The sequence below is a fragment of the Microcaecilia unicolor genome, chromosome 1 (genome assembly GCF_901765095.1).
Source record: "Microcaecilia unicolor chromosome 1, aMicUni1.1, whole genome shotgun sequence".
NCBI classification, from domain to species: Eukaryota; Metazoa; Chordata; class Amphibia; order Gymnophiona; family Siphonopidae; genus Microcaecilia; species Microcaecilia unicolor.
In genome coordinates, this window is record NC_044031.1 from 112,539,962 (window position 1) to 112,555,513 (window position 15,552).

The 15,552-nt window shown below is 47.0% G+C and overlaps 1 protein-coding gene across 1 annotated transcript in view; it reads right to left on the reverse strand.

Moving 5' to 3' along the window:
• Positions 1-15,552, reverse strand: part of MLLT10 (MLLT10 histone lysine methyltransferase DOT1L cofactor) — a 763,568-nt gene that overhangs the window by 247,810 nt on the left and 500,206 nt on the right. Inside the window, exon 12 of the mRNA XM_030199437.1 lies at positions 11,788-11,905. Within this exon, the coding sequence (XP_030055297.1) occupies positions 11,788-11,905 (118 nt within the window). The remainder of the gene's footprint in view (positions 1-11,787; positions 11,906-15,552) is intronic.

The window sequence follows — 15,552 nt, forward strand, 5'->3', positions numbered from 1 at the left end:
GGTGAACCTTAATAGAGTTGTTCTTGAAACCCGATTCTGAGAGATGGAGAAGCATTCATGCAGTTTTTGTGTAGGACAGGAAAGGATCTAGGGCCTTTCTGTCACATTGGACAGCAAACCTCTTTCATTTAAAACTGTTATGACTCCTAGTAGAATGTCCTCTGGAAACCAGCAAGACCTGAGAAACACTGTCAGGCAAGTCCAGAAAACTTCATACTTAACTCTCAATGTCCAAGATGTGAGGGCTAGGAAATTGAGGATGGGATGTAGCAATGTTTTCTGATCTTGCATGATCAATGTTGGAAAATATTCTAGTCTCATGGGACTCCTGATGAGTTCCAACAGAAGTGGGAACCAAACCTGCCTCAGCCAGTACAGGGCTATGAGGATCATGGTCCTCTGTTCTTGCTTGAGTTTCAGAAGAATTTTTGTTATTAGAGGAAATGGAGGATACAAGTACAGAAGTCTCTGCACCCAATGGAGGAACGCATCTGAGACTAGTTTTCTGTGTGTCCCTATCCTGGAACAGAAATGAACAGCTTTCTTGTTGAAAGATCTTTGTACTACTCCTTTCAAGAGGATGCCCCAATATTGAAAAATCTTGTTGGTGACTTCCTTGTCCAAGAACCACTTGTAGGGAAGCAGGGCTTGACCAGTTTGTCCATTAGAATGTTGTCCCTGCCTACCTGAAGGATATTCCATGAGAAATGGCTCAGTTTCACATTCTGACAGCTGCCAACAGAGCAAGTATTCCTTTCTGCTTGTTCATGTAACACATGGCTACCTGATTGGATGAATTAGGATGACTTTGAGTAACCAAGCTCTGAAAGCCTTTACAGTGTTCTATATTGCCCTGAGCTCAAGGAACTTTATCTGGTAAAACTGTTCCTGAACAGACCATAAGCCCTGAGTGTGAAACCTATTTACATGATCTCTCCTCAACCCAGTTTGGGCACAATTGTCATGAGTATTGTTTGGATTTGTGGAATTTGAAAGAGCATTCCCTGAGCCCGATTGGAATGTATTCTTCAGCCAGTCAGAGAATTCAGTAAAGGAGCAGTGACAGATATAATGTCTTGAAGATTTTTAATGGCCTAAATTCACTGTGGGGATAAAGTCCATTAGGCCTTCTCAAATGAAGACGTGCCATGGGCGTTACTAGCAGGGCAGATGCCATGTGAACTAACATCCTCAACCATCTGCCTAGCTGATACTTCCCGACTTCCTTGAGTTTCTTCCACTATGGATACTAAGCTGGTGGTCCTTTGTTGTGGAAGAAAGGCTGATGCTAGAGTCGTGTCTAGCAAGGCTCCTATGAATTCCAATTGCTGTGTGAGGTATAGATGGGATTTAAGATAATATATAATGAACCCTAGTAATGCCAACACCCAGATGGTTAACTGCAATGATCTTTCTGCTCCTTCTTATGATGTAACATAGTAACATAGTAGATGACAGCAGAAAAAGACCTGCACGGTCCACCCAGTCTGCCCAACAAGATAAACTCACATGTGCCATTTTTTGTGTATACCTTACCTTGCTTTGTACCTGTCTTTTTCAGGGCACAGACTGTATAAGTCTGCCCAGCACTATCCCCGCCTCCCAACCACCAGCCCCGCCTCCCACCACCGGCTCTGGCACAGACCGTATAAGTCTGCCCAGCACTATCCCCACCTCCCAACCACCAGCCCTGCCTCCCACCACCGGCTAAGCTTCTGGGGATCCCTTCCTTCTGAGCAGGATTCCTTTATGTTTATCCCACACATGTTTGAATTCCGTTACCGTTTTCCTCTCCACCACTTCATCAGACATTGATCAAAATAGGAATGCTACTAGGCATTTTATAAATATGTGAGGACCTGATGAAAGGCTAACGGGTAGTATACAATACTAGAGTGGTGTTTCTCTATGAGAAATCTTAGATACTTCTAGTGAGCTAGATGCAGTGGCGTTCCTAGCGTCGACAACACCCGGGGCGGATCGCCGATGCGCCCCCCCCCCGGGTGCAGCGCGCCCCCCCCCCGGGTGCACGCCGCTAGGGGGGGCCGTGGCACGCGCCTATCGGCTGCGAGTTCGAATCGCTACGCTAAATTCTCTCGTTCGCTGCAGCTCCCTCCCTCTGCCCTGGAACAGGAAGTAACCGCAGCCTAGTACAATCAATGGTGCTAAGTCATCTAGACTACTGCAATTCATTAAGAAGCTCCAAACCGCTCAAAACACAGCACCCAGACTCATATTTGGGAAAACAAAATACGAAAGCGCCAAACCCCTAAGAGAAAAACTACACTGGCTCCCATTAAAGGAACGAATTGCGTTCGAAGTGTGCACCCTGGTCCACAAAATCGGGGAAGCCCCGACCTATATGTCAGACCTTATAGACTTGCCTATCAGGAATGCAAAAAGATCATCACGCACATTCCTCAATCTCCACTACCCTAACTGCAAAGGGCTAAAATATAAATCCACATACGCGACTAGCTTCTCATACATCTGCACGCAGCTATGGAACGCACTACCGAAAGCCATAAAAACAACGCAAGACTTAACCATCATCCGAAGGCTTTTGAAAACAGATCTTATCAAGAAGGCATACCATAAATACCCATCCTAAATACCAAACAATAACACTATACATGATCTACAAAAAACCGAAATCTTATCACACGACTGATTAACCTCTTTGATATTAATGATCAAGCACTACCACCTTAAACCTTATGTCAAACAGGGTCTCTCTATAGTCGAGGACCTAATGAATGTTATAAACCAATTTATTACTCAGGAACCTTCATGCAATACCATAATGTATTCTTCTTTACCATGTATGTATATACATATATATACACACACACACCATGATCTGGTCAATATATGTTATTTTCCATGTATGTTACTAAGTATGTATGCACCTTAACGTAAAACCTTTTGTAATGCTGCTACCTGGAAATGGCAACCGCCATTATGGCAAATGTAAGCCACATTGAGCCTGCAAATTGGTGGGAAAATGTGGGATACAAATGCTACAAATAAATAAATTGGCCTTTAGAAGGCCGGAGAGTTCCTCTGCAAGTACCTGCTTGTGCTGGGAGCTGAAGGACTGAGCTCCCGGTGGGCAATTTGGAGGTTTTGATTCCAGATTGAGAGCGTATCCTAACCAGACTATTTGAAGAACCCACCTGTCAGAGGTTATAAGAGGCCACCTTTGGTGAAAAAATATCAACCTCCCCTCAACAGGCAGATCGTCTGGTACGGATACTCTTAGCTCGGCTATGCTGCTCCGGAGCCAGTCAAAAACTCGACCCTTGTTTTTGCTGGGGAGCCGGAGGGGGTCTTCGGTGCACGCCGCTGACGAGAGCGAGCCTGCTGGGAGCGAGCTTGAACAGGCTGTCAAGAGGTAGGAGTGTACCTATACCTATTATAGGAATAGGGAGCACTCCTCCTCCCTCCAAAAAACCTCCTAGAGGAGGTAGTAGCAGAAGGCGTCCGGCGGGAGAGAGAATCCATAGCATCATGATGCTTCTTGAGGGTATCGACCATATCCTCAACCTTCTCTCCGAACAGGTTATCCCCCCCCGGCAAGGAACATCCGCCATTCACTGCTGGGTCTTCTGATCCAGGTCCGAGACATACAGCCATGAGAGTCTGCGCATGACGATACCCTGAGCACCTACTCGGGATGCGGCATCAAAAGTGTCGTAAGCCCCCTGGCCAGGAATTTGCGACACGCCTTCTGCTGCCTGACCACCTGGTGAAAAGGCTCAGCAAGCTCCGGAGGGAGAGCTTCAACCAAACCGGACAGTTGCTTAACTGAGTTCCGTAAGTGAATGCTGGTTTACAGCTGGTATGTTTGGATCTTGGCGGTGAGCATTCCAGCCTGATACGTACGCCTCCCAAAAGAATCCAAGGTCCTAGACTCTCTGCCCGGGGGCGCCGAGGAATAGTCTCTAATACTCTTGGCTTTTCTAAGAGCAGAGTCCACCACCATAGAATTGTGAGGAAGTTGGGCCTTCACCATCACAGGCTCACCATGGATTCTGTACTGGGATTCGGACTTCTTGTTGACCACTGAATTAGAGAGAGGGCAAGACCAATTCCGCAACATCACTTCCCTGAGTGTATTGTGCAGGGGGGCCACTGCAACCTCTGCAGGCGGAGAAGGATAATCCTAAACCTCAAACATCTCAGCCCTGGGCTCATCCAAAGCCTCCATGGGAAATGGAATGTCCTTAGACATTTCCCGCACAAAAGATGAAAAAGAAAGACTCTCAGGTGGAAATTGTCTTAGGCGGAGTAGGATCAGAAGGAAGCCCCTGGGGTCTTCCTCCTCTCCCCATGAGTGCTCCTGTTTGGTATCGGACAAAAGCGCTCGAAGAGTAGCCCGAACCCAAGCCTGTCTCGACTTGGAGGATCGACGTCCACGTGGGGGATGTTGAGAAGTCGACTCCTGCCTGGACTCCGGCGAAGCTTCCTCCACTGACATCAAGAGAGAGTCAACCTGGGTGATAACCGGCTCCGGTACCACAAGCGGTAAAGAGGGCGGGGACCTCCTCATAGGAGATGGGCCAGACGCAGTCTCAGCAGTAGGTACGGGAGGCGCAAGCACCTCCGGTACCGAAGCAGGCTGACGGAGCAGTCCTTCCAGAAGCCCTAGAAGAATGGCTCAGAGACGCTCATCGAGAGTTGCCATCGGAAAAGGCTGCGGGGCCGGTGCAGGAGTCGGTGCCAGAATCTGAAGGGGCTCGAGAGCCAGTACCAGGCTGCCAGACGACCGACGCATCGGCACCTCCTGAATGGAGGGTGAGCGGTCCTCCTGGCGTCGACGCTTCTCGGGTGCCAACTCCCTCGGCTCCCCGGAGCTCTCCGTACCGTGAGGAGATCGATGACGGTGCTTCTTTGCCTTCGCTCGATGCCCGTCATCGACACTCCTTGGTACCGATGAGGAGGATGTGGAATCCTCACGCCTCTTCGGGGCCAGGTCTGACGAAGGTCGGTCCCTGGGGGCCTGCATAGCAGTAGGCCTCGAAACAGGTGGAGACCCGCTCGATGGCTCGCTGCTCCCAGCTCAAAGTGGTCTTTCGGCAGCCATTACCTGGACTCTCGGTGCTGCTTCCCTCGACGTAGCCGCCGCCGACCTCAGTACCAATGTCGATGCAGAAGTCGAAGGACCAATCCGAAAAAAGTCTCTCGCGCTGAGCCTCTCGAGCCACCTGGGTCCTCTTCTTCATTAACTTACACAGCTTACAAGCAGCTGGAAGATGATCGGGCCAGAGGCACTGGAGACACCACGCATGAGGGTCGGTAGACGAGATGGTCCGGTTGCAGCGAGTACAGCGTTTAAAGCCGCTGGAAGTCTTCAATGACATGGGCAGGAAAATAGCAGCCGCTAAATTAAATGACTTGATTGTGCCAAGAAAAAGGGCACGAAAAAGGAACGCGGCCATGACGAAAAGAAAGGACACTTAGAAAAGATGAGGAAAAATAAGAAAATAAGGAAAAAACTTCTTTTTTTTTTCTAATAACGGAAGAAAAATCAAAACAAAAGAAGAAAAAAGGGCGCGATAAACGCGAAAAAATTCTCCTGGGCCAAATATGCAAAGGAGCAGCGAAAAAAACACTACCCCCTCGTGAAGCAGAAAAAAGAGAACTGAGGGAAGCGCGCGGGTGTCGCGGGCGAGAAGTCACTTGCGCATGCGCGGTGCGTTGTCCCCGCGCACCCGTCATTTCTAGAATTTTTAAAAAGTTTTGCTTTTAAAGCCCGGTCTCCTGGGCCGTCGCGGACAACGACCCATGCGTGATGATGTCCAGCCTGCTTGTCCTCGGAGAATTTAGGGTACTCTCATACTCCTGGACAGATCATTTTTTTAAAAAGATTTGTGGTGGGTGTTAAGCATGTAGAGACTCAACTGAATCAAGATGATGTGGTTTACAAGAGAGAGTTGAGTACAATTGATCCAGAAACTCTCTCATCACTTTGTAATTTATTTCCAGAGGATTTCTTAATGAAATTATTGGAATCTCAAGCTGAAAACTGGTTTAAGATGTTAAATGCTGAAATGGATGTAATTGCTCCTAGAAAACAAGTTATTAAAAAAAAATTTAAGGAAACAAGGTAAAATTGTGTCTTACCTGATCATTTTCTTTCCATTAGTCCCAACAGATCAATCCAGAGACGAGTGGGTTATGTCCCTCTACCAGCAGATGGAGGTAGAACTTCAGAGACTTCCTATATGTGGACCTGTGCATCCATCTTAGCCTCAGTATTGTTGATACAAAAGCAAAGGAATAAATCCAAAATGAAATCTACTCCTGCCTCTATAAAGCACATGGAGGCTCTTCCTCCACCGCTCCTGCGGGAAGGAAACATCCAAAATGCAAACTGTAGTCCAAAACGCGTCATTGTTTTACAAGGAACCTACAACAACCAAAATCATTGAAGGGCGGGACTCTGGATTGATCTGTTGGGACTAATGGAAAGAAAATTATCAGGTAAGACATAATTTTACCTTCCATAGCGTTCCACCCTGGCAGCGCTATAGAAATGCTAAGTAGTAGTAGTAGTAATCCAGAGATGAGTGGGATGTACCAAAGCAGTCCCCTAGTTGGGTGGGAAATCACAAAAGCAGAAGCCGCCTCCAGAGACTTCATTGATGTCAAACTTGAAGAAGAGAGGCAGCACAAGTGAAGACCTCTGTGCCACCAAACCCAGAGAAATACAGCCCCAAGGACCAGAACATTGAACTCCCCCCGAGGAAGAACGCTTCGGCCACCTATCACAGGGGAAACCCGACCAAGGAAGTCATCCACCAAGTAAAACCAATCAGCCATGACTGCCATCATGAAGGAGACCTGGCGGCCAGCAAGAAGCCGAATCTACTGGAATACCCGAGAAGCCGACGCCGGACAGGGTCCAGTACCCAGTACCCAGAGCCGGTACAATAGCTGACCGCTAGAAAAATGGGCAGACTAAGCAATCCCGGGCAAAGGATACCCGAGCGAAGAATAGGCTCACTCCCCTGGAAAGGAGCAAGTCTAGCCAGCCGAAGCTGACCGAAGCTGGACCAAAAAACCCCAACATCCGAAAGAGCCAATGAGACTACTAGCAATGATCCCAAGGTCAGCCACCCTTGGAAAGCTGACCAAAGGAAATCAAGATTCCGAACCCGTGAAAATGTTCAAGGGCAAGATCTGTCTGGCTGAAAAATAAGCCAGCTGTACAGACAAGGAATGAGTCAGACCAGAAGAGGAACAGGGCAGAAAGATATACCCACACCGAGAAGTGTGTCCAGACTCCACTCTTGAAAAAAGGAGCTAAAGCCATCTGCCAGACTCCGACCCCCCCCCCCCCCTCCCAAAGGAAGCTTGGAGGAATGGCAGAGGCCAACTTCTGAACAACCTGTGGAGGCGAGGCACTGCCCAACTCCAGCCGAAGAGCCATAGCATACCATGGAGGCGGAGGCGCCTTGACGGCAAAGGAAGAAGGAAAAGAACTGAAAACCGGAGCAGCCCCCATGGCCACATACCGTCAATAGGCCCCGAAGGAGCGGGGAATAAATCCAATCTCCAGCAAGACTAGCCAAACCCGCGAACAGAGTTGAAGCTCGCCCCCGCCAGGATCAGTCCATCCCAACAGCCGAACCTCGACTGCCAGAGAGAAAGCTGGGCTGCGCAGACAGAACAGAGCCTGCCCCACAGACCAAAAGGGCAAGAATTATGGCCTGCAAGGGGCAGACATTGTCAGCCCAAACGGGGCACTGCTTGAGAGCGACTCTCAGCGGCGGACTTAGACCAAACGCCCCTTCCCCAGATGATGAGCAAGGCTCGGCGCCCGTAGCTGACCGGAGACGAAGAAGTCTCAATGAGAAAAACTGACTGAACAGAATGAAAGCTCTACGTACAGATCTGTTCTGAGTCAAAGGAAGATCCGGCAATCGGAATTCCCTACAGACAGGACAAGACTCGGCATCTGGAACTGTCCAGGGAGGAAGTCCCACCCAACGCCAGAGCTACTCAGAGAAAACCTCCACATCTGGGACAGAGTAGAACCAAACATCTGCAGATGACATCGGGACTGACTATCCAACTGAAAACAGAGAAAGGCCAACACTCCTGACATCCCGGAAACCGATCGTGGTTCCAGGCTGCAAGACCAGACGTCCAGAGTCGGAGCTGGGCTCCACGTCCGAAGCCGGTTCCGGGCTCTACATCCGAAGCCGGATCCGGGCTTCTAGCCCGAAGCCCGATCCATACTCCACATCCAAAGACGGGGTCGGGCTCCACGCCCGAAGTCGAACTACCAAAGACGGATCCGGGCTCTATACCCGAAGACGGGTCAGAGCCCGAAGATGAAACCGGACTACAGAATACGAGGCCAGGCTCCACGTGCAAAGACAGAGGAGGGCCTCCACGCCCGAAGATGAAACCGGGCTACAGAATACGAGGCCAGGCTCCATGTGCAAAGACAGAGCAGGGCCTCCACGCCGGGAGACGGGGCCGGGCCTGCATGCCCGGAGAAGGGGCAGGGGCTCCACGTCGGGAGACGGGGCAGGGGCTCCACGTCGGGAGACGGGCAGGGCCCCACGTCGGGAGCTACTCGGAGATAAGCTCCACATCTGGGAAAGAGTAGAACCAAACATCTGCAGATGACATCGGGACTGACTATCCAACTGAAAACAGAGAAAGGCCAACACTCCTGACATCCCGGAAACCGATCGTGGCTCCAGGCTGCAGGACCAGACGTCCAGAGACAGAGCTAGGCTCCACGCCCGAAGCCAGATCCGGGCTTCACGCCCGAAGCCCGATCCGTACTCCACATCCAAAGACGGGGTCGGGCTCCACGCCCGAAGTCGAACTACCAAAGACGGATCCGGACTCCATACCTGAAGACGGGTCCGAGCCCGAAGATGTAACCGGACTACAGAATACGAGGCCAGGCTCCACGTGTGAAGACGGAGCAAGGCCTGCATGCCCGGAGACGGGGCAGGGGCTCCACGTCGGGAGACGGAGCAGGGCTCCACATCTGAAGACGGAGGAGGGCTCCCCGCCCGAAGCCATATAAGGGCTCCATGTCCGAAGACAGAGCAGGGCTCCACGCCCTAATACGGAACAGGGCGCCACGCCCCAAGACGGGGCAGGGCTCCACGCCCCAAGACGGGGCAGGCCTCCATGTCCGACGCAGGAGCAGGCATCCACTTCTGAAGACGAAGCAGTACCCCACGGCCGAAGACGGATCAGAGTCCAGCAGGCCTCCGCAGAGGGAGCAATGCTCAACTGCCGAGAGACGGGGCAAGGCTCGATGCTCGGACAAGGGAAGTTTCCAAGGGAAAACAGACGACCTCCCTGAGCCAGAACAGAGCTCAACATCCGAAGGTGGAGCAGGACTCCACTTCTACAGGAGCAGCAATGGCGGAACGCCCAGAGACTGAGTGGAACACTCACAGGCCCCGCCATGGAGCTCCAGAGAGGCAAGACGACACAGCGACAGCCGCTCTAAGGTGCTATTAGACCCTCAGCACACGAACACAGTGCCAGCTGCCTTAGTCATGCCAAGGACCACTAGAAACAAAGAAAAGCTTAATGCAAGAGAGCTGGATTGACCACTCTAACACTAAGGCTAAGCAGCCGTGCGCCAGAGACGTAGGTTGTAAACCTGCTACCTCAAGACTATAACCATGTATAGCCAGTGCACCTGAAGAGACTTCATAGATGTCAAAAGCAAAGGCAAAATTACCCTGACTGTAACCAGTAACCCCAAAGGAACCATTCTTCCAGCCCCATGGAGCTAACAGTAGCACCAAGGGGCCCAGCACACATCGTCTGGTCAGCACTGCTCTGAGCAAGAGAACAAACCTTAGTAGGAGTAGGAGAAGACAAATTAAACTTAGGGTAAAATCAGCACGCATAGGACCTAGGGCAAGCCAGGTCCCTGAATCCCCGAGCAGCTAGAGTAGTCCCTGCCCGAACCGAAGCCTAATATAGCCAACTTAACATAGAAATAAGAAGCATTCCTAACAAAAGTCTTGTCAGATGCTATAGGAGGCAGGGAAGCAGCCTGCAAGCAATGCAGATAACAGTAAAGAGCCAACGGCCCGCACTGCACATGTGACTGCTATAAAACGTGCTCCCTACTGCCGCAAATGCAGGCTCTAACATGGGAGACGAAACATACCTCCCAACCCAGGGAAAATTCCCATTAAACCCGCACCCGCTAGAGGTGTTTGGCAGCATATAAAGCCTGAGCTAAGCCGCGACTGTCCTTTAAAACAAAACTGCAGAGCGGGAACTGCGAAACCAAGGTAAAAGACCCACCTGACCATGCCTCACAGCACCCCTGCCGAGGCCAACGGAAGTGCGGGAAAGCGAAGCTGGACCTAATCAAATTGCTCTCGAGTGTCTCCCTAGAGATTGTAAGCGCCGCGCAACGCTCAAAGAACAGCAGCTGCTGCGACTGGAGGTAAAAGATTTAAAGGCCCCAGGGCACGGAGCTGAGGTAAGGGAAGGGAAGGGCAGAGAGGCATGGATGGGAGGGCAGGGCCCAGGAAGAGGAGAAATTGCTGGAAATGGAGGGGAGGGGAGAGAGGAGAATTGCTGGCTATGGATGGAGGAGGGAAGGGCAGAGAGGGGCATGGATGGACATGGATGGGAGGGCAGGGCAGGGCCCAGGGAGAAGAGAAATTGCTGGAAATGGAGGGGAGGGGAGAATTGCTGGCTATGGATGGAGGAGGGAAGGGCAGAGAGGGGCATGGATGGACATGGATGGGAGGGCAGGGCCCAGGGAGAGGAGAAATTGCTGGAAATGGAGGGGAAGGGAGAGAGGAGAATTGCTGGCTATGGATGGAGGAGGGAAGGGCAGAGAGGAACAAGGATGGACATGGATGGGAGGGCAGGACCCAGGGAGAGAGGAGAAATGGCTGGAAATGGATCTAGAGCAAGAAATGAAGAAGAAAGGAGGAAAGTAAAGAAATAAATGGAAAGGAAGCCCTGGAAATGGAGTTAAGAGGACAGATAGCAGCAGAATCAGATACTGGGCCAGCATGATCAGAAAAAGAAAGTCACCAGACAACAAAGGTAGAAAAAAATCATTTTATTTACATTTTAGCATTTGGAATATGTCCACTTTGAGAATTTACATCTGCTATCTTATTTTGCAATGTATAGCAATTTGTTTCTAAGAATATTGCTGACATATTGTGCCACACGGGGGGGGGGGGGGGGGGGGGGGCCCAACTGATAGTCTGCAGGGGGGCGCCAGAGACCCTAGGCATGGCCCTGCCCTCTATTCTGAGTCACACAAACTCTAACATCTTAGAGGGCGAAGACTTATTGGTAAACTGCTAAACCAATTCCCTCTCCCCAAACAGGCATGAAGACTTGGACATATCAACAAATCCTCAAGGATGGAATAAAACTAAATGCAATACCTGCTTAAATCTGCAGAAGAATCCAGTAAAGGCTTTTTTGACACACATGATAAAACTCAGCATTATTTTACTTTTACTGCATCAAATTGAACACATGAATTAAAAATCACAGTACACAATGTTGCATTCAAGCCTGCTGATGGCTCTGTTTAAACATTAGGATTTCAAGGATTAAAAACTCCACATAGCTATTTTGTAACACAGCAGTGTGTTTACATCCAACTGTGATTCTTCAGGCCAAAATTGTGAAACTGTTATATGTTATAGATATTTATTAACCACAACCACAGTGAGGGTTACAAATAAAATTAATCAAGGGTATATAGTTTGAGTCAGCAACACAACCTTTAAGTGGTTTTCACAAGCTTACCTGTGTGGTTGTTTTCAGACTGAGCTATAAGAGCTGCCAGAGATGAATTAGGATTCAATCTATTGCCATACATGTGGGAAGAAGCCAGATTCAAAGATGATCCAGGAAGTGTATTTGCCTGTAAGCAAAGGACTGGGGTAAGAAAATCCTATAGGAAATTGTATTTTTGAAAAAGAAATAATTTTTTGTTAATACATAACTAATTAATGTTTAGAAGTTGTTCTTGTGAAGTATACTTTTTACAACAAGAAGAATGACAAACTGGTTACGTGATTTTCTACATTCAGCTTGTTGAATAATTTATGTATTTATTTAACACAGTTATACCCCACATTTTCCCACTTAGTTGCAGGCTCAATGTGGCTTACACAATACCGTAGAGGCAGGCTCCGGTTCGGTAAAATACAAATACACAATACAGTAGTAGGCATATAAGAAACATAAATAAAAGCAACAAAGAAATAAAGAGGGGGTGGTGATATTTTATATTTTATTCTATAGCTATTTTATAGTATATTTTCAGAAGAAATCAAATAAAGAGCATCAGTGAGCCTGAATGTGGAAACAAATATCACAACTGTAAATGAGGAAAAGGCCTCAAGAAGTCCCCAGCCTAAATACTTCGGGGACTGGACTTGCTCATCATCGGCCAAAAAACCTCTTTTTTCTCTTTTTGTTTTCTTTGCTTGTCTAATATGAAAAGTCAGTACACAAGGTTACTTAACTTGCTTAAGTCGTTCTTATGGCTGTGCGGATCCTTAGAGCACCGCAGCCACGACCTACGATGGCAGCCGTTTCGGAAACCTGCCTCAGGGTTCTGTGGTCCCCGTGTTAACCTAGTGAGCAGAGAAAAAAACATTACCAACTAGGGTAATCGATAGAAATATCCCAAAAACTAACTACTACTCGCTGCTTCCGCACTAATCAGTTATAAGAAGACAAGGCAAGACAAAACAAAGCAAAATGGCCGTTCTATATAGCCGGTCACGTCAGACGCTGAGCTTAAACATGGCCAATCGGCTTGCAGGAATCTATTGGTGTATCTCAATTTTAAAGACCTACTATCTCCTAAATCTTCAAAAGATGTTCAAAAAATATATTCAATATTTAAAAAATATATTTTTGTAAAAATTGTGTTCTTCAGAAAAAAATGTATTAAAAAAAAAATTATATATATATATATATATATATATATATATATATATATATATGTTCTTCAGAAAAAATGGCACCATTCTATTTTCCCGTTAAGACCCTTAGGTGCTAACGAATCTAGGCGAAATATCCAGCGTTGCTCGTTCTGGAGAAGTATGTGTTTTCTATTGGAACCAATACGGTTCCGAGGTAGCTCAACCTGCTGTAGCACTAAGCATTTGAGCTGCTCAAAAGTATGCTGCAACGAATCACAATGGTCGGCTGGAGGCAATGTTATTTTCTTCAACTTGATGGTACTTTTGTTTTCTGTCAAACGTGTAACTAGTGAGCGTGTAGTCTGCTCCACACAGATCTTATTACAGGGGCACATTATACAGTAAACAACAAATTTAGATCTACAGTTTGTATTTATTCTTAATGGGTATTCTACGGCTGTTTGTGGATGTATAAATCTATCAGTTTCCAACATGATTTGACACATGCTACAAGTGTTGCACTTTTTATGTCCGTTCCAGATCATTGTTTCTTCATCTCGTGCTGGCGGGGCTGAAGGGCACAGCAGTTCTTTTAAATTTCTGGAACGGCTATAGGCAAATCTCACTTGTGTCTGGGCAAAGATGGGTAAAGTTTCCAAGATGCCCCATCTTTGGGGGGTTTTTTTTTTTTTTGAAGAATACATTTTTTTCTGAAGAACATACATTTTTTTCTGAAGAACACAATTTTTACAAAAATATATTTTTTGAATATCCTTTGAATATATTTTTTGAACATCTTTTGAAGATTTAGGAGATAGTAGGTCTTAAATTGAGATACACCAATAGATTCCTGCAAGCCGATTGGCCATGTTTAAGCTCGGCGTCTGACGTGGCCGGCTATATAGAACGGCCATTTTGCTTTGTTTTGTCTTGCCTTGTCTTCTTGTAACTGATTAGTGCAGAAGCAGCAAGTAGTAGTTAGTTTTTGGGATATTTCTATCGATTGCCTTAGTTGGTAATGTTTTTTTCTCTGCTCACTAGGTTAACACGTGGACCACAGAACCCTGAGGCAGGTTTCCGAAACGGCGGCCATCGTAGGTCGTGGCCGCGGTGCACTAAGGATCCGCACAGCCATAAGAACGACTTAAGCAAGTTAAGTAACCTTGTGTACTGACTTTTCATATTAGACAAGCAAAGAAAACAAAAAGATAAAAAAAAGAGAATAAAAAAAGAGAAAAAAAGAGGTTTTTTGGCCAATGATGAGTAAGTCCAGTCCCCGAAGCTAGTATTTAGGCTGGGGACTTCTCGAGGCCTTTTCCTCATTTACAATTGTGATATTTGTTTCCACATTCAGACGCACTGATGCTCTTTATTTGATTTCTCCTTATTTTCAACGTTTGAGTTTGATTCGTAAAGGAGATAACCTCTTAATATATTTTAGGTTATAGTATATTTTAACATGCAGGATTCTCACTGAGTAAAATGGTTTTCATTGTAGCTGTAATTTTGAAATGGCTGTCATGAATCAAATGGGGTGTCTCTTCTAAGTCCAAAGGATGTATTTGTGACTCACTAAGTGAAAAGGTGCCAAAAGCGGGGTATGTGATTTATTTATACCACAAGAAAGCGGGACATCAACTGCATACACCTGCATAATTTCAGCCTCAGGTATGGCCTAATTACTTCTTTTTAACAAATGAGACATTTATCAATAAAAAGTACTTTTTTTGGAAAATCACATTTGAAAAATAGCAAACTGAAAATATCTATATATCTCTGTAATCCAAAGTTGTGAAAAAAATTTACTGACCTTATAGTATACAAAACTTTCAAAAGTTGCCCAAATTTACCTCTCCAAAATGTATAGCCTTTATCTCTGTTATTTGTAACCCCACTTTTGGTACCTTTTCACTCAGCGGGTCATTTAATTCCAGGATTTAGTTGCAAGGCAAACATGTGGTTATTCTACTAATTATTTAATCTTATTAAACCATTTACAAAATAAGGGCAGGTAGACAACAGATGTCTGACAGTTACTTGGGTCTCTTACATCACAAGCTGCCTGTGAAGGTCAAAGGGTCCAACTTCCAGTTCTATAGTTTAACTACACACAGCAACATTCCCTTTGCACTATACTGTCATTAGTAAAACCTGCACATTATTTTGCTACTTCCTATTCTGGTAGAATTGGAAGTCTGGCATTTTATTCTCTCAAGTATGTTTCTTAAACAATACAGGGCTCACTGAATCACAGCTTTGCCCTGACCCCATATAAGGAACTTTATTTTTGGCAGCAATCCAGCCCTACTTACTTAACAGCTCTCCAAAGTTTGAATTCATTCATGTAGCTAACCACAATTCTGAATGCCTCTGCTGGGATTTGTGCCAAACAAGAGAAAATGAACCTTTAAACAGATGAAGCAACAGAGGCTGGCTAACATGTTGCATAATCCAATACAGTAAAATTGGTATGCGTGCATTTATCACCACCCTTTTGAAGAACATTTTTAATCTAATCTGTTAAAAACTAGCCGTTAAGCCCGTAACAACGGGCTAGTTTTTTGTTTTCCTATGGCCTCCCCCATCCACCAACCCTGCTCTCTCCCCTGCTCTCCCCCCATGTCCAGCAACCTTC